The sequence below is a fragment of the Dermacentor andersoni genome, chromosome 1 (assembly GCF_023375885.2).
Source record: "Dermacentor andersoni chromosome 1, qqDerAnde1_hic_scaffold, whole genome shotgun sequence".
NCBI lineage: Eukaryota > Metazoa > Arthropoda > Arachnida > Ixodida > Ixodidae > Dermacentor > Dermacentor andersoni.
In genome coordinates this window covers 25151034-25175900 of record NC_092814.1, presented here as the reverse complement: position 1 = coordinate 25175900, position 24867 = coordinate 25151034, and the positions used below count along the sequence as shown (strand labels likewise).

At 45.7% G+C, this 24867-nt stretch overlaps 1 protein-coding gene across 1 annotated transcript in view; it reads right to left on the bottom strand.

Annotated features, from left to right (window-relative positions):
• Nucleotides 1-24867, bottom strand: part of LOC126545230 (E3 ubiquitin-protein ligase KCMF1-like) — an 85625-nt gene that overhangs the window by 20207 nt on the left and 40551 nt on the right. Inside the window, exons 4-5 of the mRNA XM_050192996.2 lie at nucleotides 22109-22210; nucleotides 18600-18759 (exon numbers count right to left, since the gene is read on the bottom strand). Of these exons, the coding sequence (XP_050048953.1) occupies nucleotides 18600-18759; nucleotides 22109-22210 (262 nt within the window). The remainder of the gene's footprint in view (nucleotides 1-18599; nucleotides 18760-22108; nucleotides 22211-24867) is intronic.

The window sequence follows — 24867 nt, the reverse complement described above, 5'->3', positions numbered from 1 at the left end:
ACTCAGCTAGATGCACAGAAATATATATCCCCTTGCATTATGAATTCTATATTTATGTCTCCTTGCAGTGAATTAGAGATAAACTCTTAAGAAACTAAATAAAAATACTGCCGCCGGTAATGATGACATTAAAGCTACTCCAATTATTTTCGTTGCTAACCTTTTATCAGCACCTTTGCAACATATTTGCAACAGAGTATTATCAACAGGCATTTTTCCAGTTAATACGAAAACAGCTAGGGTTTCGGTCTTGCACAAAGGTGGTCCTTTCAATAATCTTAACAATTATCGACCGATTTCGGTGTTACCCTTATTCTCAAAGGTTTTAGAGCACATAATAAAAACAAGGCTAACCAAGTTTCTTGATGAACATGAATTGCTTATCAAGGAACCATTCGGCTTTCGTGAAAAAAAATCTACAGAAACAGCTTTACTTAGTATCAAAGAAAAATTAGCTAAGAATATTGATAGCAAGGTGTTCTTTAACGTGCACCTAAATCTAAGTACACGGGTATTTTCGCATTTCGCCCCCATCGAAATGCGGCCGCCGAGTCCGGGATTCGATCCCGCGACCTCGTGCTCAGCAGCCTAACACCATAGCCACTGAGCAACCACGGCGGGTAGTCGCGTATGGAGGGAAGTACAACAAACAGTTCATGGTCTCGGTTGCCTGTCTCATGCATCGGAGAAGTCTTTCTGAACGAGACGGAACCACCTCATCAATATGTATATTCAAGTCGATGCTTTAAAAATGCATATCAGGCACTTTGCCCGGCTTCCATCGCATCATCTCGCCTCCCTTTCTGTTCCTCGTTCCTCCTTCTCACCTCGTTCAGCGTTTAACAGGATTATTGCCACCAACCATAGAACTTTACCGTCAAACTGCACGTCAACAGCACAACCATATCTACCGCTGTGGTGCCTGCATCCACTCCCAAGCCTTCTTGTCATTCCCGACATCAAAAAGAAAACGTAGATGTCATCTTTTTCCCTCAAACAAACCGTGCTTTCATTCCTACATGACAAGCATAAAGAACGCATCCACATTTACACGGACGGTTCTGTCTCCTCTAAAAGTTCAGCTAGAGCAGTGGTAATTCCCGCAAAATCTGTCGCCATCAAATTCAAAACGTCTCACATTACATCATCGACGGCTGCAGCTATCCGTGCTGCTCTGAAGTTTATTGGCCACAAATCATCACATTCATGGTCCACCTTTTGTGACTCGAAGGCAGCTCTCCAGTGTCTGCTGTCCCCTTTCAACCACGGACCTAATGTGCAATTAGTCACAGACATTCGACTACTCCACCATCACGCAATCGACAAGGGGGCACATTATCTACCAGTAGATACCGGGTCACAGCCAAATTCTCACACATAATGGACAACATGGGAACGTTTGTTTGGTTTTCCATATGCTCAATCTAAAAAATAATCCGCTTAAGATGAACATTTGAAGTGACCGCCACCGCTACCGATCCTGGAGGCTAGGGCGCCTCAATATGCCGTGCCCGGGGGCGTGCACATGAAGGCCCCCTACTGGAGGCCTGCGGTGCACATCGCCCGTGGACAGAGGCGAAAACAAGAGGAACCAAAAGGAACGGTGATGTTTCACTTCGTGAACGCGGGTGCCGCGCAAGCGCATGGGTGCTATAGCGCATACGATGCTATCGGCCCTCGGTGCGCCTACACTGTCCACACCGCAGATCATATTCAAGACAGGGCTTGTGCAGCTGCGCCATACGCAGCAGCCACCGGTGTAGAATGCCTCCTTGTAAACATTCACTTACACAAACTAAATTAACAAGCATGATGTCGGCACGCACAGGCAAACACAGGCACGCACAGAAATTGCAGCAGCAAGCAAAGTGACCTTCACGCTGTCTATCACTTCAATGCAAACTGAGCGGCGAGAATACAGCGCACACGAAGCTACGAGCCTAAACTGGCCCCCAAAGCAGATTACGTTCAAGATAAAGCCTGCGTGACCACACACGGCCAATGCACAACACCCCCCCTCCCTGCCATGCATGCCCCCCCCCTTTCTTTCTTTGCACACGCAAGATTGATCCGCCATCGTCGGCTCACCATTGCACGCTTTCAATCACACACACTGCGTATGGCGCACGAGGTCGCTGTTATCACGAGACGAACCCAGTACAGTGAAACCTCGTTAAACCGTAGTTGGCCGGAGCTGTGAAAAAGTACGTACTAAACGGTAGTACTAAACAGTAGTCAGTTATTTTTGTTTGATGCTACGGCAGCCTAGCAACAACTGTGGCCTCAAATTCCCTTAAGCGGGGAGTCAGCTTTTCTGCCAGCATCTCTTGTCAGTAAACACCCCCATGAGGCTCACATAACGTGCAGCTTTTGCCACTGTCGGGCCTGAATCACCCGTGCTGTCACTTTCCATGTCGTCCTCATCACTGTCGTTAGGCGACACTTCGGCAATAACAGAGGCAACAATGGCAAAAAGTTGAACCTGGAAAGTTGAACCTCGTAGCCGACATCTTTTCGTGGTCCCAGCAGCACTGCTGAGTATCTTCTTCACATTCCAAATGCCACACACTGTAGTCAACGGTAGATCCCTCTCGCATGCCAGCGCAGACTTCATGCCACGTTCAACAGCACGAACGATGTCCAAGTTTTTTTTTTTTATGCTGAGCACCTGGTTTTTGTCCTAGCATGCACGACGCCACAACACAGGCCACCGATATGTTAACCGATACATACACAATAAGCTGGTACAGTTTATGTGGATGCAAAACATATTATGTTCAATGGCCACTGAGTTGGGGATTTGACTTTACTACTTTTAAAACGGAACTACTGTTTAAGTGGGTATGGCTTAACGAGGTTTTACTGTACATCCATATCGCAAACGAATCCTGTAGCAACTGCCAGAGGAGGTCAACCAAGCGCGCCTCCGCCTACCTTCCTCTTCTGCGATGCTTTGCCGCATGCTCAGCGCACTCCTGCGTACTTTCAGTAGCTCAAAGCCTGCACCGATGAGCTGCGAGATGGCCAATGCCTGCTTTAACTTCCTAGTGAACTTTTTCTAGCAGCATGAAGGCACAGAAGGATCTTTAAGGTCATTAGGCGAGATGACATCCTTTCTGGCTGCTTGCCGATTTGCACAGAAGTGCCAAACATCTATCATGGACTGGATGAAACCAAGCAAGAGTACCACTTGAAAACAGTTTTCTATGAAGTTCAGCTAAACAAATGCTTTTACGTTATCTTTCCCCTGTTTTAAGTCAACGTCCTTTACCGTTCTGAAGTAAGATATTTGGATGCACCTGGTCATGTTCCCAATTATTCTTCTGCTAAGACAAGCAAATTTCCATGGTCTCTTCGAGTTCATCTTAAAGGGAGTCTACTACATATAACTTTTTAATTGTTATTCCAATTGTCAAGATGTCAATTAGGCAGGTGTAAAGAATCATAAGACACGTCAAAATGATGTGTTTCCTGAAAGGTACACATTGCGTGTTTACTTTTACTCGGCAAATAGAGGCCTGTGAAATATGTAAAATATCATGCGACTACACATCTTTGCATGTCTGACAGCAGTGCCATCAGACAGTCTCAGCAGGAAAACAAGCTGTTAATCTTAGGCTCACGAGTAAGAGCAGCGCATTTCCTTGGTCTTGATACACAATAATCGCTATGTGCTGTTCCCATGTTGTGGAAAGAACATGTGCTGTTGTTGCCGCTGTGCAGCACAGTAACAGATAAACAGCTTCCCACTCACTGCTTAAAAAGTTAATTTCTGGGGTTTTATGTGCCAAAACCATGATCTGAATATGAGGCACACCGTAGTGGGACACTGGCAAATTTTGACCACCTGGGGATCTTTATTGTGCATCCAATCTGCATCTGAATGGGCATTTTTAGCATTTCGCCCTCACTGAAATGCGCCACCGTGGCTAGGATTTGATCCCACGACCTCATGCTCAGCAGCGGAACACCATAGCCACTAAGCAACCACGGCGGGTTCCACTGACTGTTTGGTGGTGTTGCTATCCCATGCACATGAGTGCGCAGGCACATGGTATTTTTTATATTTAACGTCCGTCTTATATTTCAATTGCCCTTCTTTTTCGTATAATTTTGCAGCTTTTACCAGAAATCCTTAATACTATGACCATGTAAACACTACCAATAAAGGTGACTTCTGCACATACATTTAATGGCGCACATCTGAAGCCATAGATGATGCTAAGAAATACAGTCGCCTTCCATTAATTCGACCTTTACGAGACTGATATACCTGATCGAATTATTCGGTGGCCTGAATTAAAAAAAGGCAGAAAATACACCGCTGCGTCATTTACCAGTATTTTATCTGATTCTAACCTGCACACGAATCAAGTGCAGACACTGTTTTTATGACTTCATTGCACAAAACAAAGTGCACCTCAATATAATGAGCACCCAATTGGATCAAAAATGTAGCATGCTTCTAATTCTGGCAATCTAAAATAATATGAAATCTGTAGAATTTACCTTCACAGAATAAAAATTTATTTGCACTTAACCCTTTGAGCATCACTGCCATAGATGTACGGTGGTGACTGAACATTTGAAAAAAAGAAAAAAGAAACACCTTCTAGAACAAAGCGCCGCCTAGCATTGCTGTGGATGTGCTGCAACTTTCTACGATTTACAGAAAAATTCTTACAGTATTTCCAGCAAAACTAATTTGTCGCTTTGCTCTTTGGTGGCTGCCACCACTGTAGTTCGGGAGTATTCCCGCTTCACCCAGTTTACTGCTACGGACTCACACCCACGCTTGTGCTATTTACTACCGGCATTCTTGCACATCATTTCAAGTTGCAGGCATCGAGAAAACTTATACCTCATTTCTCAACACCACTGCTACATTTCTAAAGGAGGTCGGACTCATGCTGACAAAACTAAGTTCGTTCTGCCTCGGAATTTTCGTTCACCTTTGATGGTGAGTACAACTATCTCGGCAAGACAGTGCTCGACATACATCACAGCAAGACAGGCATCTACATCGATGCACATGGCAGTGCAGCAACATGGCTTTGCAACATCACTCGGCATCAGATACTTCACCTAGTCTGCCGCATTGCGTCCAAGAACTGGGGAAGTGATGAGCGAACTCTCAGTCACCTCGTGACTACTCTACTAATCTCACATGCTATATGTGGCTATAATTTCTACAGTCCGACCCAAAAGAAATAAAAAAAAAAAAAGCTCGAATCGCTCAACCATGAAGCCATGAGGATTGTCACCAGCTTGCCACGTTTCAATCTTGCATCGTTTTGCCCTAATGGACCAGATGAATCAGATCGAGGCAATAGCCGAGGCTGCCAAGCATTTACATCAGTTCCGACTAAGATCCACGACATCCGGTCACAGCATCCTCTCGCTTCTTCATCTGCCAGTCCCCTCAACCCCTCTGCCCTCTTTATCTGCTCCATGGTATTGTTCCCTGACCAGGCCTTTGCACCGTTTCCCCAAAACATGAATGCCGATCACACAGATAGGCAGTTGTCTTACGCAAGGTATCATGAAGCAGAAGTTCATGATGCTCCTCCCCATCACCTCGCTGTCACACTTACGTCGCCCTCAGTGACGGAAGCTTCAGCCATAGCGTGCTATTTCCCACAGACTGCCATGGCCTACTACACCTGCTGCCCTACCTGGAACGACCCATTAGCGGCAGAACTGGCTGCGATATCTGCTGCATGCAACGCCTTCCTCAAGCCTCCTTTTGCAGATTTCACTCATCATACTGTTTACAAAGACTCGTAGGCCTCCATAAAGGCCTGCATCCAGCTGGACTCGCGCAATGGTGCTGTTCACTTGATACACCGGGTGATGCGAATCGCCGACAAGGCTGGCCCCATTGTCCGCCTCACATGGATACCAAGTCATGCTGCGGCCACTGGCAACCGAATGGTCGACTCCTTGGCAAGGGAGCTTCTTTCCTGCCCCTCAGAGACTTGGCTACAAGCGCCTCACAGCCCATACCCGATTCACCCGAACACAGCCCTGGCAGAGGTGAAGGCAGCTCGAAGGGCCATGCTCTGGAACATCCGTAAAATCCTGCGCCTCTGCCAGAGAAGCTTACCCAGTCGCACACCTGCGAGGTATCATCACAGAGACAGCAGCAACGTTTATAGATACTTTTTTTAATTGCATAACTCCTCCTCTGAAAGCGAGCGCTGCACGTACTGGGACGGTGAGAGGGCGCTGCAATCGAAGGTTGCGCGGTCGCCAACGCATGTGCAGCGCCTTTCCTGCAGTTGCTACTTGACCGATGTGCGTGTTTGTCGTTGCTTTTTTTGTCCATATTTTTCCTGTGCGCTCTGCGAACACGTGGTCTGCATCGAGAGCTACAGTGCACTCAGACCAACAAACACTACTAGTCGTGAAGCAGCTTTCAAATGCGACGATGCCAACTTGCTTCGTGCCCTGCTGTACCAGCGGGTACAAGCGCAACCCGGAGAAACGCTACTTTTCTGCACCACCATCCGATCCACAACTTCTCGCAAGGTGGGTTAGAGCTATTCGCACGCAGACAAAGTGCTCAGCAAGACTTGCAAGGTGTGTGAAGTGCATTTTGTGCTCGATGAAATTGTGAAGACGTACAAGCATGTCACTGACGGTCAGATTGTCGAGATGGACCGTGGGGGTTGGGCATTGAAGCCTGATGCAATTCAGTGTCCATTCCCAAACGTTCCAAGCTACTTATAGAGAAATGGCAAGAGGCAGCGGTTACCTAAAAAAAAATGGCTGTGGCTTAGCTAAGCTTAAGCCCAGGATGCGAAGCATACTAGCCTTTATTTTAGTTGTTGAACCACTGTTTAGCCTGGTGAACTGCTGTTGCTTGGCTATATTTGGTTCGGCTAGACGAAGAAACAACTCATGCGTTACTCTGCTTCGCCTTCAAGAGTGGAACGCGACAGCGTTCCCGTCAACCCGCCAAGGGGTGTAAGACAATGGGCTATGGCGCAGCGACTACGCGCCCCGCATTGGACGCGGTGAGCATCGAGCAACGCAGCGTTCGGCGCGGCAACGAAATGTGCGCCTGAGCAAGCGACGCACGCCTGAGCCTTAGAAACAGCTCGTTTCTAAGGCAACACCGCATTCACTAGAGGCGCTTTTGTACCGCTTTGAAGCATCGTACTCGTGGCTCAGTGGTAGCGTCTCCGTCTCATACTCCGGAGACCCTGGTTCGATTCCCACCCAGCCCATCTTGCAAGAGTTGAGCCCGGCTTGCAGCTGTTGTGACGTCAGTGCCCTAGCGGGAGGAGCGGGAGTTAGGCCGCAGTACCATCTGTGCGACCGCAGGCGAGCGCACGAGCTGAGACCCGGCTATGTAGCTACGCGGCCGCAAGCGAGCGCACGAGTTGAGCCTCCGCTTTTGCAGCTGTTATGACGTCATATGGTAGCTACGCGGCCGCGCGCGGCGCAGCAAGGCAGAGCGTGGTTGTGCGGCTAGTATGCTTCGCATAAAAGAGCCAGCGCACCTAGCACAGCAGCGCCTGTTATTGCCACATTTTCGGAGTCCCACCTAGAAGCTCCTGGAACGTCTGATCCCATGCAAAGCATTAATTTCACACAGATTGTGGAAAAGAGTGCATCGATACAGCTTCCGAGAAACTGGAGAATGGTGGCCCTTGAGGAGGATGCGGGAAAGTACAAAGAGGTTGTCTTTACGATGCCGGAATGAAGGGAGGGGTTTACACCATCCTGAAAAGTGAGGACCTGACCTATGCTGTCCAAGTAAATGGAAGGTTGTTGCGCAAGTGGGATGCACGTTCAGGTTTTTCTGTGAAAGATGTAGAGGTAATTTTGCAGATTGTGCACACAAAGTAATTTTACCATGGTTGCTCTGACGTTGATGTCGCCAACTGCAGCAGTGTGGCACAAAATGCTAGAAGACTGCGCTGTTTTGACTAGTGCAGACAAAGATATGTATGCTATGTGGACCAACTTGGCAAAATGTTTGAAGCGGAGGGCAGCGTCGACACAATCGAAGAAAAAGGTGCCTGTGGCAGCAAGTGTGCTGCGAAAGCAACTAATTCGTGCCACTGCAGCACGAGAACGAAAAAAACAAGATGTAATGCGGCTGAACGAGAAGCTGAAGAATGAGTTAACAAGGACTCTGGATGAAATCACCGAAGATTTGCCTGAGGTACAAAAAATGGTGCTCCGAACAGCAGTGATGCAGCAGGCAGCAAAATCACTGCGCAGTCATAGATACACAGCCGATTGGCTCATGGTCTGCTTACTCCTGTGGCTAACAAGCCCGAAGGGCTACAAGGCCTTTCCTAATATGAAAATTCTTCTCGCAAGTACATGTCATCTCGTGCAGCTGCTGAGGGGTCTGCCGTGCGAGTATGGTTTGAATAAGTTTGCCCTCCAAAGCATTCAGCTGCAAATAACAGGAAAGCCAGAACATCAAACCTATAAATGTATACTAATTGACGAGGTGAAGTTGCCATAATCAACTGAATTTAACAGAATATCTTGCAAATTTGATGGATTTATAAACTATGGTGATGTTGCCAAAGCGGTTGCTGGACAACTAGCAGACCATGCTTTAGTCATAATGATCAATCCCATGTTCGATTCATGGGTTCAGCCCATTGCAAGCTATGCCACAAAGGGAGCAGCACCAGGCTGAGTGCTGGCAAAAATGGTGGTAAACTCGGTTCTGCAGCTTCACCAGGATGGTACCCAAGTATTGGCTGTTATCAGTGATGGAGCTGGAAACAATAAGTCACTGTGGAAGCATCTTGGGGTCAGTGGAAAGCTCTGTGATTCATTTATGCATTTCATATGTGGCATGCCACACGTAACCAAGTGTGTCTGAGATCATTTATGAAGCACCAGCATGGAGAGGCAAGTTATAACCAAGCCTTCTTGTTTAGTGTGGAATTGCTTCTTTTAAATGAGCATGTGTGCCTTGTTTTTATTCTTTGCAAGCGTGGCAATTTTATTGCAGATCGGGGACCATCAACTGAACCACCATGGGCAGCTTTATGAAGCAGAGAAAAAGGCCGAGATTAAGGTGGTGCTAAAACTGAATATCACATCAAGCCACAGGGGCTTCAGACCATGAATGTTCGCCTTGCAACTCAAGTACGATATTTCAGATGCCTTTCCTTGCCAGCCTGTTGTTGCTATTTCCAGATTAAATATTGCGTATGCATGCTTCTACCACACACAGTTCCTATTGTCAGTGTGGACAATGTTTATTGATTGATTGGTAGATGACATGTTAAGCTTCTATATCACGCAGCTTGCTTTTTTTCTGGCTCCAGTAAAATCAAGAAACTGTCTTTCAGCTTTTCAGAGGCAGTGTGGCGACGGGGTTAAAAGTCTACCGGCACCTAAAAGTACCTGGCTTTGCCAACAGCGCAGGGACTGAATAAGTTACTTTGCTGCTAAATTATCTTTTTGACATCCTGAATGTCAAGATTCGTCAAGATTCCTCAAGCTGGAATAAGAAAAGGTTCTCCTAAAATTAGGGTAAGCAGTTTGTGTGTACTCAATATAAAAGAATCAATCAGAAAAATCTTATTGAGAGGAGAGAAAAAAAAATATTTTTATAGTATAGTGCACCATTTCTGTTGTTTAATACACTTTTTTTTTTGTATTTACACACATTCTTCCAGTTTCTGGAGGAATTCCTGGACATGTAGAACCGAACGGAAGCAAGAGGAAATATCGAACTCATCGCATCAAATCAAACCATTGAGTCTCTGGATTACATTGATGTCAGTACTATCCATTATAGACATCCGGCACAACAAGGGTGTCAGCTATGTTCTCACAGGGAAATTAAACCAGGACCCACTTGAGGTAATTAGACTGCCACATTGAAAAGCCTAAAAATGCTTATATATGATATCTTTTTATTGCACAGATTTTTTGGACTAGTGAGATCATTCAGAGGTGACGAAGACCATCCTACAGTGACCAAGTTTAGCCAATTGTTTAGGCTGCTTTCTCTTTTCACACCTGTTGAAGTGGCTATGACAGGGAACTGGGAGACAGGCCTCGGAGAAAAGCGTCACGAGGGCCTCATCCAGAAAAAAGCAAGGAAAGAACGGGTCTGGCAGGAGCTGATGGCGATACCATTAAGGGACCTCTCCAATGCTTTGAATGACCATAAATACAGTCTTCCATCACTAGAAGAAACAGCCTTGTACTACTTGGCAGGCTATGTGGCTTTCAAAGTGAAAAAGAAAATGCAATGTGAACTCTGCAAAGCAGACGCACTTGGCAGGCAGGATTCCCTTCCGCGTGAGGCTATGCTCATTATTGAGCGCAAGTATGTCAGTGCCTGCCTCGCGTACCCTTCCAAAAAGATGTTTGCCAGTGTAAGCACGGTATAACACACTATAAAAGAGGCTAGAAAGGGAGAGCTGTTTGGCGACCTGTTTTTGAGTGTGGTGGATTCTCTCGTAAAAAAAAAGGCATGAACGGCATTGATTGCCCAGCGCATGCCGAGGCGTTCACAGCTCAATTCACTTTTACTTAGTGACCCACATGCACTTCCTTGCGCGAGCGAAGTGCTTGGAAAATAGCAGTGCCATTAGAGCTCAGAGAGGAAAGAAGGCGAAGCTTGTCTGACAAATTAGTTGACAGCAAATTTGTCAATAGTGTTTGGCGTGTTTGAATAAAATTTCTCTATTTTGAAAGCCAATGCCAAAGGCCTCGCGTTACTCTCTTGTGCATTAATACTTAAAGAGCATAAATAAAATAATCAATTTTAAAATATCTTAATAAACAAAAAGTAGTACTCAACATAGTGTATAGGCCGCGTGCACTGCCTATAGAGGCGCCACTGATGGCCACCTAGCGGGCGCTTCCAACAATACGCGCGGGAGCAGTAGCAGACGACAACGCTTTGCAGCAAGGGTGACTGAAGTTCGCGGCTGCGATTTGTCCTTTGTTCGGGTGCCAGACTGCTTCTTCTGCGGTGAGAGCTGTAGCGAAGACACAGACCTCTGTGGGAGCGGGTATGAACAAGATGTTACCGGTGTTTGGGGCAACATGGTCCACATACGCGCCAGGTGCGTCCCGCAGACAAACGCCATGAAGACCATTTACATGAAGTGGAGCTCATGTAAACTAGCCGACAAATTTTGTTGACTAATGCGATGTCTCGACCGTGTTTTTTTTTTTTTAATTCTACCCTTGCCGTAATGCTGCTTCTGCACCTCAATAATAAGCACCCGTCGTTAGTGCATACTTAGATAACAAATCCGCACGGTGCGATGTCTGCATATGCCGCGGTGTGATTTTTCTGCCGATGAATACATGTGACGCCGCCGAATAAGTGTAGTGAAAGTCGCCTGAAGAAGAATAATTGCGAATTTATTGATAGAAACGCGTACACTATAGTCAACGAAGCCACCAAACGCACGGGTTAATAAAAGCGCGTGTTAGCGCTGTATACCGCCGATGACTGCCGTTCGTGCTGCAGTTTTTGCAATATTAAATTCCCTAGGGGAGCTGCTTGGAAACGTACAAAGCTATAGTCTGACTAACTTTGCAGTACTTTTTTTAAATGTTACTAGAGAGAGGTGCCACATGATATATTTAAAGGCAGAGCAGCGCCAGTCAAATTAGATCCAGCGCTGGCGGCAAGGCCGGGTTTAGTCCTATGCGGCGTAAGCATAATAAGAAATAATTCAGTGAGTACAAAATTCACTTGCAAGAAGAGACTACGTTGTGAAACAAACAAACCACTCGGCGTGTTAAGTCTGCTCAGACAGCATCAAGGTGTGATGACTTACCAAACGTGACGCGAACTATTCAGCGAAAAATGGAACAAAAATACCATATGCAGCAACTATTAGCAATTCTCGCCCTGAGCTACCTATTTTCTAAACACATTTCCCAAAAAACCACAATATCTAAGATGCCCTCGGGAGAAATGAATAAAGCTGTTAAAGAAGCACTTGCTTGGTGTCATTCCGATAAGACACAGCGTGATTTATACCCTTTACAAACGAGGCAGGGTGAAAACCTCGCAGCTCAAAAGATTCAAGAGTTATGCATGAAGCAACTAGTAACAGTTAAACATGTGCGAAACCACACATAAAATAGATGTAAAAACATGAAGTGCGCGACAGCTGGTGCGAGGATTTACCGGGCCACATAAAACTAACAATTTCAGTTCTTGCAAACTTCTGTAGCTTTAAGATACAACACAATGCGCTCATGCAGTCGTGCTGCCTAGCTAGCCGAACGCGGTAAAGAAGCGGAAAACAATATAAGCGGCAAACGGCATTCCGAACTTTAGCGAAATGCCTTTAAACCGCATGTTGCACTGCAGACGAACTTCGTCGCTTACGCGTCTAACTACAATCGAGTAAATAAATAACAATAAAAAAGAAAAAACACCGAAATGACAAAGGAAAGGATGAGAACAAGAAATTTCGCGCCGAAGCGACGATCCATTGCCACCGTTGCTCCTGCAGATGAGGCTTTGCGGGGAATAATTAGAACCGTATCGCCACGTTTTCGCCGGTATTTGAGCCCCCCACCCTGCAACAATTCTTCGACATTCTTCAGAAGCTTTGGCCATCCCACACATGCGAAGGGTGTTGCCTATTTTGCTCTGAAAACACGCATAAGACGGAGAAGCACTATCAGCGACGCAACAAACTACGGCGTGCTACGGCGCGCGGCTCACTCCTCTCCCGTGCGTTCTGCGCAAGGCCGCCACCAGTGGCGCGGCCATCGGCGTGCACGCCGCGTATACAAAATGTCTTTGAAAATTATTGTGCACAGGGTTACGGTGAGCATTCGGCTAGACCACATTTTGCAATTTTCTACATTCACTAGTAAACTCGTCGGGTTTAACGCCCCAAAGCAAATCAGGCAAAGAGGGGCACCATTGTAGAGGGCTCCGGATGATTTTCGACCATCTGGGGTTCTTTAATTTGCACCGATATCGCATAGTGCACGGGCTTCTTGCATTTCACATTCACCGGTATCGAACTCGCGGCTTTCACGACAGCAGCCGCGAGCCGTAGCCACCGAGACACAGCGGCGGCTTTTATTTGCACTAGTATTGCTGCAATAAAATGTAAAAGTAATTTTGCGCGAAATGTGCAACACACCAGCCAGTCTCGAAAAACTGGTTCGGCAGATAATTAGAATCTATTGAAGTAGCAAGATTCGATTCATCTCATGAGAAGCAGAATCAAAGCACGCTTTTCGTCATTGCACAAACGGATGCTTGTAACACTGCTCAGAATACCGCTCCTAAGTTCGTAATGCGCTAAGCCCACGTACGTTATCAAATACCTCCGGGCAAGAGCCGAAAACAAAACACCATTCGAGCAATAATGATTCGAATGCAAGTGCTCGTGCAAAACACTGCGCGCTGCAGTGGCGGGGACGGCGACAGGCCGCCTGCTCCCTACGGGCGCTGTGAGCAGTTATGAAACTAAAGAAGTACCTATAAATGTTGGACAGCGGTGACACCAGCCCGACGCGCCAGCATGCGCCTCCAGACGTGGAAATCAGCCACTTGCCGCTCCTGTCCAGGGAAGAGCTGCTGGATCAGCAACATATACTCTGGGGCTGCTCGACTATTGCCAAGCACCGGAGAAGAGCAATAGCCACTCTCCCTTCTACTCTAAGGTCTCAAGATTTGGACACCTGGTGCCTTCCCACTGGTTCCCCCAAGAGCCATTCCCCAAGAACCTCATAGTCCACTAATTACTTCGATTTCTACAAGACTCAAAAATGGTCAATAATATCTGAACTGACCTCCTCCTTTGTCCCCCCCCCCTGATGGATCCACTTCCTGGGGGTGGAAACTTTTTATGGTTACCTTAATAAACATTCTTATTAACGACAACAACAACAACAACCTATCACTGAAAGCATTACTGTGAGATGCTTGCTTGAATGGCTCTTGTAGGTGTGCAATAACTTTGTTTACAGATGGGCTCTCGCAAACAGGTGACACAGCCGCACTTGCCTCCCTCGGCGAGACATGCGAGAACTGATAAAATGTTGCCTAGGAATCAAACAATTCATTACTGCAAGTTTCTCACTAGCCTTTTTTCTGGCAGGTGCACACCACTGAGTTTTTTTGGGGGTGCTCCCATGGTATGACTCGCTCTTGCTGTGGTTGCACGTCTCTGCATGGTGTTGTATTTTACAACCAATCAACTTCATTTTCCATTTTTCTGGCCCTTCGACATCGGTTCAGATGTGACTCAAAGACTGCCATACTGCTGTCTTTGCTGGGATCAGCCCCTCAACGTGACACACGACAAGAATGAAAAATGAAATATAATGGTATAAAATAGATGCCCCAGCTAAGTGAAACCTATTATAAATTGTTGGAACCTTATTACATTCCTAAAAAGATATGCTAGTTCATCATGTATTGAACAATACACCATATATGATACAGAATACTATATTTCTTCCTTTAATGTCACCTTAAAAATTATTTGTTTCTTCTCAAAATAAATCACTGAGAAATTGTAATGTGCAAGTACAAAAATGTGACCTGGGGGTTGTTAAGAACGGCCAGCTGCAGTGCAAAGTTTTGCCAACCTGTGCGACTGTGGAAGCAACATCTCGGGAGCATCGCCGCCAACCTCTAGCCACGGCGTGGCGAAGTAGACTTTGTGTCGATATCAATACGCGCATCCTCCACTCTCTGTCGGTTCAGCTAGGATGCGTTGTGACGGAATGAGTTCGGCGGGCCAACTATTGTTCCCAAACTCCCCAACGCGGACCTGATCTGCTACGGGTGCACGAGTTGCCGTGGGAACGCCGTTTTGCGCTGCTTCCCATGCACCGACCAAGACAAGACAACGCGCTACCCGGAACGGCTCCGAGTTCTACGGGGCCCCTCTGACGTCGGCTTCGGACCTTCGCACCTGTGTGTATGCGTGTGTGCGTGTGTGTGTGTAAACCATGCCGCGGGGAGGCGGCTAGTTTGCGATGACTAAACGAACGTTTGCATCACCTTGTATCGGGAGAGGACAGAGTGTTTAAAAACCGCTGTTGTGCGGCTGCTCAGGACACTCTCTCTCAAGCAGTCATGTTAGACTGATGTACTTTCAAAAACAGTCATGTTAGACTGATATAAATACTGTAAATAAACCCATATTCCTCGTTCTCGATGAGAAGCAGTCCTTCCCTTCATCAACGTCCTCAGCGGGGATAAGTTGGATGACAGCATGGGCCAGCTACCTTCTAATTCATGCCCGACTCCAACCTTGACAACGGATCACGAGCGATGGGATTGATCCCCCATTCATAACAGGGTGCATTTCCAGAAGTAATAAATGTGACCCTCAAAAGTGGTATTGTATGATATTGTTATAAACCTCAGATATTTACTGGTGTGTACAGACCAAAACGTATTGTTCTCCAAGCGATCCGCTGTGATATTCCACATTTCTTGAACAACTCTGCAACCATTACAAACAGGATGGTAACCACATTGTCAGTTCCGTCTTGTGCACACATGCAAGTCTCCGGAGCATCGTAAACATACAACTCTGTTGCTGCTTCCTTTTTCAATGAGCTTTTACAACTGAAGCCTGAAAGCAGCACATCATAGTCATCCTATGTGAATACTTTGTAAAGCAGCTATCTGGTAATGACAATGGCACTAACACTGGTGTTGATGGTAGAAAGGCTTTTAGTGATCCAAACCAGGGGAAGCGCAGGACGTGATGCACTGGACAAAGGACTTCATGCAAGCACAGCCGTCATATGTCCTATGTCCATGAGGTTTTGCACAGATTAAAAAAGGTCGCAGGTAAAATAGGCATACACGTTTTGTTCAGCGCAAGGGACAAGCTCTTGGCGCTACGCCGTAAAGTCAACTAGGAAGGCCCCAGAAAAGTAATATGTGAGAAAAAATACAGAACACCTTTCGTTGACTGCGCCCACGCAGTTGTTTATAAGATTCCGCTAAAGTGCAAAAGCTGCTACATTGGCCAAACAGGCCGATAGTTTGAACAGGGTGTCTACCAAGTTGACATTTCCAAATTCCCCCGAGTTTTCCAGGTTTTCCTTGAGTGACACAGAACTTTGTTTTATATCAAGACAGGCTATCACCATGTTGCCTGATGCTAGTAAGCATGTTAAAAAGGAAACTTAATCCAGTTGTAATAGTAAGGAGTAGTGTTTATTTTATTCAAAAAGAAAAAAAGGGAGAGGTTACTGAAATGCACAGCAAATAAAATACCTTCGAAAAAAATGGTTAAACCCATTGCAAATCGAACTGAACATTCTCAAATACAAATAAAAAGGAGATGCATACAGAAGCAAATATTTTCGAAATACGAGCTATATTTCTATGAATTGATAGCAAGCTCATTTGTATGAGGCCCAAACTTTATCACAAGTGAGATTCTTTCTTTGAAGTAAGTCAACCTAAACTGTCCTGACATACTCTCAGCCCGTGCACAATGCCTCAGCATTTCACGGCTTTAAAGAGTTCATTCTGGTTTGGATGAGGGACACCTGCATCTCGAAATCAGCCACCATTTTTTTTATTTTTTTAGCTTAAGCTTGTTTAAACAAGCGGCGGCATGCTTTCTTTCCTGTTTATTCCTCAATGCATAGGTCCTTTCTGTTCTTGTCCTCCTTCCGCCACTCATTCGCCCCACGGACCATTTGAAGCATCTTCTCGGTCAGTTGCACAGTCCATGTCCAATTTTTCTAACTCCCTAGGGGCCGCGAAAATCTCTGAAAGATCGGCCAGTTGGAAAAAATAAATGCATGTCATTTGCTGCCCTTAGGGGCTCAAACTGTCACAGGCACATTCGAAAACGCTCTGAAGGCCTGTTGGTACACCAATTAGGCATATCAGTACTCGTACTGTGACAGGTAATACTGGGTGCATGCGTGTATAATTAAGGAATACATACTGTGTCCTGTGGCAATAGCCCCTTCCCACGCTTATGTTTCACTGTGGAACATTACTAAGGCGAAGATGACTTTCAGGAATCGGCATTATGCAATGCATTGCACTTTCCGAGATTTCAAGCAATTTGTGATAATTACAAAGGAGGAGTAGGCGCCATTGCTAACAGCAGTGAATTGTTTTATTGAAAAACATGGCGCCAAACAGCAAGAAACTTGATAGCGAACGTCAAAGCAGCTAGCCCTAGCGTTGCCGCAGTGGTGACTACAGCTGCCAGCGGATCTGTGTGCGAGAGCAGTTCGAGGTGGCGAGGCAATAAATATGGTGGTGGTTGTAGCTTTGATTAATGCCATTTCGGACCTGCGGTCACAGCAAAAAGCCCGGAAAGTCGGACAACGAAGGGTTCTTGCGGCTGAAATTTTAGACGTTCTTATACACTGACTCTATGGGGTAGGTGATAGTGTCACGAAGCTGTCCGTATTATCACGTGTCCAGAAAGTCGGTAGTTGACTGTATACTGGCAGCTCCTCCAGCCGACGACACGGCATCAAAGTAGATTCCTTACGATTCCTCTCTGCTAGTAGAGCCAGCGTTACTGCGACTTTCGTTCCCTTTCAATAAAATTACAGCTAATTTTCCCTGATAGATGCACAAAGTCCCTGAGTTTTCCCAGAGTATTTCCAGCTATTCAAAATCCCTGAGAATTCCCAGTTTTCCCATTTGGTAGACACCCTGTTTGAAATACCGGCTGAGAGAGCATGCGTACTCACTGAAAGGGTCTTTACCTAGTCATTCAACCCAGCACTGAAAAGAATGCAGCAGCCAACCTATATTTGAAAAATACGCAATATTAGGTAGACATACAGAGCAAAGAGCACGCGAGATTTGCGAAGCGTTTTGTATCCGATTGCATGGAAACTCCTGCGTCAGCATACCCTCTGTTTCTCTGCAAACATGACAGCCTGCTATGACAGCACATGTGATGTGATGATTTCGTTCCTATCCTGGCACAGATACCTTGTTTTTGTTGGTCTTCTGCACTGAGCCTGTGTTTTGTACATGTTGCATGCTCCACATTAAACCAGTGCCTTGTCTGTCGTTCTGACTTCCGTCTCGTCCAAGCCCAGTTTGTTCCTATCCTACTCCTTCTGATGGTAGTTTGTCACACTAACACCCCGACTGCGGCTTTTTTCTCATATTGATTTGGAACTTGTAGCAATTGGTGGACCAATTCACATGGAAAAACAGGACACATAGGAATCTGGTAAATACAGTATAATTATTCATTGTCAGCTGACGTTTTGGCTTCAAAATCTGGTAAAGCTGGGCCAAAAATTTGGGTTTTCGCCAGGAGATAACTTGTCTAACACAATCACTGTCTTGCTGCCAAGACAGACTATGTAGCCATAGGGGTCACTAGTGAGGTCACCATTTAGGTCACGTGCTTGCATGCTGATCATTCAAGTTAGAGAACTATCTGGTGAAGGCCAACTTCAGTTTCGAAATCGTATAAGTATTGGCACCAGTCAAGACCTTCAGTAGGAATAGAATTAACTAGGAGTCGAATTAATGGAAGTTGAACTATGACAGGTGTTCTATGGCCAATGCAACGTCCCTCAGTCCTGTCCTTCAACCCTTTTCAATCCCAAAATACCCTGCTGTAGCATTCTGAAGCTCATGTCCTTACCGGCAATTGGATCCATAGAGTCTCTGTTGCTAGGAGACAGTGCAGAGAGACCTCCAGTGGAAGAGAACTGCATTTGAGAGCGCCGAGCTCGAGCACTGCTCATGCCCCTGCCAGCTGGATGAGGAATCCTACGTACATGCCGGGATCCAGAAGGTTCATCCTGCATTAAAATGTACTCCCGCTGAAAAGGCTCCATAGTTCTACAAAAAACACATGGCCTCTACACCAAGGCAATGAGACGGCCTTATAGAAACTAGAAATTGGGAATCATACATGATGATAATACGAGGGTTTAAAATAAAATTGACCTAAGTTAGCATGTTTAAAAATGTTTACGCACAAGCGTGTGAACTTATAATTTCAAAAATATATATGTTGATTATTTTCGAATAAATACCATCTAGGTGGGCTATAGTGCAGGATAAGAGCCACTTATTCTTTGGCATTTCTGTAAAAATTACGCCACTTAAAAACCAAGTTTGTTATTTTGCCACCATATGTCAGATAACTGATATTGTTATTGTGTCGAAATAAATTTAGAAAGTTAAGAAGTACCTCAAATTGTTCGTGACAAAATTTCTTTAGATGCCATTACAATATCACGATATAATGAAGTCTGTAAAATCAGCAATTTACTTCGTTATATCGAAATTTTGTTGCACTGAAATTTGATTTTTTATGCAAATAAGTACAGTCACGGATGGATGTTTCTTGCACAGAAAGGGCCGCAGAATTTTCCGAATTATCGGCAATCGAAAAAAAGCAAATATGAATGAGAAAACAATTCATTTTGATAAATTTGGGGGTCGGCGACGAATGATAGGGTTTCATGCCAACTAGGTCGACAATATCATCACATCCCTGGTAGGAGTTAAGGGAAGCTAGCCCCGCTTTCACGTGCACTCCGCCCCCTCAACTGGGCAACTGATAGCCGTCACCTGATAGCGTCCCCCCACACTGGAAGGACGCTATCATGAAAAGCACTGGCAGAGGGGGGAGCGAATGCTTTGTCTGCCTCTCACTCTAACGGGTTATCAAAACTCGAGATTACGCTACCTCCAATACTAAACGGGCGGGAAGACAAAGTGCCACGCCCTCTTGGCACGCCCACTCTTTGCACACGAGGTAGATTACCTCTAATGCTTGTCTCGCAACTTGCGATTTGAGAGGTGAGGTGCGTTTGCAAGCAGCCGTTTCTACTTCAATAATTTGACCATCTGTGACCGCGGAAGTTTCCATTTATTGTCTCGGCATTTCTTTGCAGCAGTGGTGAAATTTCGTTATATTGAAATCGCATACACACTTCGTTATATTGAGGTTCTAAATACATGGTGTTCTACGGACAATAAGTTATGAAGTTAAATACTTCGTTATATCGACACTTTCGATATACTGAAGTTCGTTACATCGAGGTTTAACTGTATTGGCAAAGCAGTTTGTAAACAATAGTTTTCTTAAAGGTGTAGTTTGGCCAAAAAGGGCCAAACTGAGAAAAATCAATTCAAAGATTGCAGAACATGCTTCTCTACATAATGTTGAATAGTTGTACCCTCTTTCTCAATATGACACTACTCAGAAGCAATAGATTCAAGTGATATTATGTTACTTTTTGCTTTAGAGCTATGAGTTTTCATTGACAGATGTGTTGGTATAACTTTATGTGCTTTAAATAGACTCAGAATACTGATTTTTGCATGGGCCAAGGACTTTCTAATGGACATGGTTACGCAGTTACCGAGAGGGCTCATAATAGGTGGGTGCTGGAATATTCTAGACTTCTACCAGCAGTGTATGCATTGAGGGCTGACGAAGCTTTAGATAAAAGTTGCTGTGTTTTTGCACTATGCATGATTAGTCTTTTGGCAACAATAAAGAAAATGAATTAATTTGTGTGGAAATTTGTAAATTATTACAGAATTAGGTAGACCACATTCTATGGACTTTATTTACCAGCATTGTACAGATCGTACAACAGCTTCAACTTCAGGTGAAGCTATACTGGCACAGGAGTTAACAATTCCAGATACAGGCCATTAATAACTCTTTTAATCATCTAAGACAGGGGGAAGTACAAAAAGTACCGCTTATGTACAAATTAAAGCAGAGAGGGTTAGTACCATCATTTGTTGGAACAAAGGATGCGAAACTTTTTATGCCATAACCGAACACACTTTACCAACCAAGAAGAACAAGTTGTACTGTGCACACAAGGACCATTGCCATCACACTGAGCGTAAGCATTACAAAACATTAATGTCCCCTGCCAATTATTACAGTTCGCATTAAAAAGAAAGTAATGTATATAATGCTCAGTAACTGACATGTTTGTTTCATAACTCTTTCAAGGCATTTAGAGCCGGCGAAGAGGTACAAGAAACGAAAGTCTATATACTGTTTCAGTAGTTCCGGGCAGCACTATGGAAGCTACAGGCTTCTTCAAACAATCAAGGGGACAAGCAGATCTTAAAGGTGTCCTTTTACACTTTGTCGTCTGCTAGCGGTAAGTGCTGCATCACAGGTGGTGGCATCACCTACTATGACTGCAACTTCGGAGTGAGATCAGCTGTTGTGATAGCAGTGGTGGAAAAGTTGTTCCATATTCGCTTTGACACCGAAAAGGCATGTGTCTCCAAGATATTTCGAGATACAGAGGAGAAGAAGGGTTGCAGAGAACTGCTTGTTGGCCTAGTTGGTGCTTGCTAAAAGACATGTGTTTTGCCCTAATTGAACACACACAAAAGGTTGCAGAGATGGAGGAAACTGAGGGTTCAGAAGGAGCACTCGGCCAGCTTGTCACACGGGATGGTGGTAGCATGTCTTGATACTTCTTGTAACATCCACTTGTATGTGGTGCACTTGCTGGCACCCCTAAGTACGGCCGTTTTCTTAATTAGAATTTATGCACATTTACCACACTCCTCCTTCACTGTTCCAAGCATGTTCAACGCCAACTTACTCCTTCCTTTCACATAACAGAGCAGCTTGGAGCTGATACCACAATACAAATTACGGCCACCATTTTGCAAAGGACGAAGCACAACCCAGGAAAGAGTCCTCCACGGGTTGTGGCTCTGCAGACTACACGTCACTATCAAATCTATTTTTTGTACTCTTAAATGCACAGAACAAGTCAACTCTATTTTCAGTATCATAGAGCCTCACTTAATAAATATATTATTAAACAGCAAAGCAAAATCGCCCAACAAACCACCCTGCGACCTGCACAGAAGTTTCAAAGTAAACAACTGCCAACAAGACCAATTGTCAAGGCCATTTAGATGACCAACGAGTTTCCAACTGTGGCACTACATCTCGCTGCACAAGAATCTGCACTCACAGGTTGTGTAACCTTGGCTCTGTTGCACGGAACTACTGAAACAGACTATAGTCGCACAAGAACTTCTTGTAGCTTTCCCTTTTTATGGTGCTCATCCAATGTTCTGCTTTATTAGGCTTTTAAGACAGCCCCTGCCTTACACTACCAGAAGTGTGTAGTAATATAAACTTACCAAGTCTCTGTTACTTCGGTGTTCTAGGCTCAGGTGGGCTGCAAAATCTTCAGTCACATGGTTTGGCTCCCCTCCAGGCAATGCAGCGCAGACAGGACACACCTGCAAAACAGGTAGCACATGGCCACAGCTCTCACGCCACTGCAGTAAAACCTCGTAAAACCGTACCCGCTTAAACAGTAGTTTCGTTTTAAATGTAGTAAAGTCAAATCCCCGACTCAGCGGCCATTGAACATAATGTGTTTTGTATCCACATAAACCGTACCAGCTTATTGCGTACGCATCAGTTAAAACGTAGCGTTTCAACTTTTCGTCGCGCATACACGGCGGTGCGCCATCTCCATCAGGCGGCCCGGCAGAACAACAAGCCTCAGAGATCAGAACAACGGCCTCCAAGTGCCCTGTGCGTCTGCGCGTGAAGCCACATCAACATCAACATCATTTCGACGCCGTGCTAGAGAGCGTAATGGCGTCGTGCAAGCGAAGACTCGCGTCATTCCGAAGCTCGGATAAAAAAGACGCTGGGTGCTCAGCACAGAAGAAAAATTAGATATCGTCCGTGCTATCGAACGTGACACGAAAAAGTCGGCGCTGGCACGCAACAGGGATCTGCTGTTGACTACAGTATGTGGCATTTGGAATGCGAAGAAGTTGCTCGGCAGCGCTGCTGCGACTGCGAAGACATGTCGGCTACGAGGTTCGACTTTTCGCCATCGTAGCCTGTGTTGTTGCCGAAGTGTCGACTAGCGACAGTGATAAGGACGACACGGAAAGCGACAGCATGGGCGATTCAGACCTGACAGTGGCATAAGCTGCGTGTTACGTCAGCCTCATGAATGCAATCGTCGCGACGAGAGCACGGGCTCGATAATATAACTCCATTCCAAATGAAAAGTATTCCAAACTCACCCGGCAATGAAAAAGGCGCCCCCGGGACTTCTGCAGCACTACTGCGCACGTGCATGGAGAATATGTAACGCGAACGAGGAACCGGCCATGCGAGTGTTTGCCGAGAAGAGGGGGCTGGCTGAAAAGCTGGTACACAGCTTCAGTAAGTTTGAGGCTGCTGTCGTCGTCGTGCTAGGCCGCCGCGGCATCAAACGAAAATAACACTTTTGTCACGCGAAGTGAATAAATACTGCATGTTTTTTTACCCTTTCATCGCACTCTCTCTGAGTTCCGTTTTCGACAGGTAAGTGGGCGATCTCATGCTATTCGGTTTAACAGTACTACCGTTTAGTACGTACTTTTTCCGAGCTCCGGCCAACTACGGTTTAACGAGGTTTCACTGTATTTATATTCAAGGATTGCTCTGGCCAGACAATGAGTAGACAGTGCAACCCCACTTGTTCATGATTCAAGACAATGGCTGCTGTTCAAGCAGCTAATATCCAAGGTAAACGTTGAAAGAAATTGTCCGTGAGATTAAGCAGCATCACCACCTGGCAGACACTGGCTGAACCACACATAGTGTGAATGGCGTGTCACGTCATCTGCTAGGCACTATGTGTTTACAAGTGCACATCCAGCGTGAATATTCTGTAACGGCTGTTTGTTCCACGGTTTTAAGGGGGGATGCGGCCCTCGAAAACTGAAAAATCACGAAAAAGTCGATTTTTGAGAAACAATATTGTTGGGTTGTATGTCTCACAAACTACCTGTTCTGTAATTATCAGCACCTAATTCAACCACAAAGTAAAAAAAAAAAAAGGAAACTACTTTTGAGGCCACTGCAGCCCACAAAACACGCGCAAATGCCGAAATGAAGTCAAACTTAGCGTACGCGCCATTCCCGGCCCATGCAGCCTGCCCGCACTATCTTGGTGTCATTTTGACCATGAATTCTTTGTCTCTGTTTTGCCGCCTTGCAAAATGGCATTGTCGACGCGGTTGAGGCGCTATTGCTGTTTTCCCGCAATGCGGAGCGCCGATTGGCCGTAGCAGCGCGTTCAAATCCCGCGGGCTAAAGCACACCTGCCATTGGCTGCTGCGGTTGCGGCTGCTCCCTTCAATGCTGCGCCCGCCGCGCTCGCATCGTTGTCGCCCCTTGCTCCATCCGCCTCAACAGACGCCTGCTTGCGAGCTGCTCATCGTCTTGCGCTATCTTCTAGATTATTTTCTCAGCTTCATACCTGCCAACCTGGCGAGATAAAAAATCGGGAGACTTTTTATTCGCGCCAAAAGGGGGAGTTGTTTCGTTCAAACCTTCACACAGTGTTCGGCGAGTCCTTTTGCAGGGACCTTGCAGTAGGAGATTTCGCTCACTTCAAAAATTTGTCGGAGTAGCTTTGCTCAAAACATGGTCCAGACTGACGGCCCTTCACTAGCAGCAGGTGTTCGAGGGTTGTGTTGTACATCAATGAGCGGAATTCAGTCCTAGTTTTAGTGCCATGCTAAAAATACTCTGACACACTGCGTAGCTATGCAGTATCCCGATTAAATCCAGAATCACCTTAGCAACTCGGTGAAACATGTTTTCCATGAGTTTTTCATTTTTCCAACCATAGACCACTGCACATCCCACCTTTCTTCATTAAGAATGTCCTCTGGAAGACTGTACCCTTGTAGAGTGGCAAACTGAGCTTCGAGAGCATCTAAAGCATCTTCAGGAGATTCATTGGAATCTCGGGGCAGCAGCTGAGGGAAACTCTGAATGAAGAAACGAAGACACGAAAGCGATGCCTGTGAAATAAATTTCAAGTTGGCCACCTTCACATTCTTCAGAGTTGCATTTCAGAGTTGCGTCCACATCCCTAACG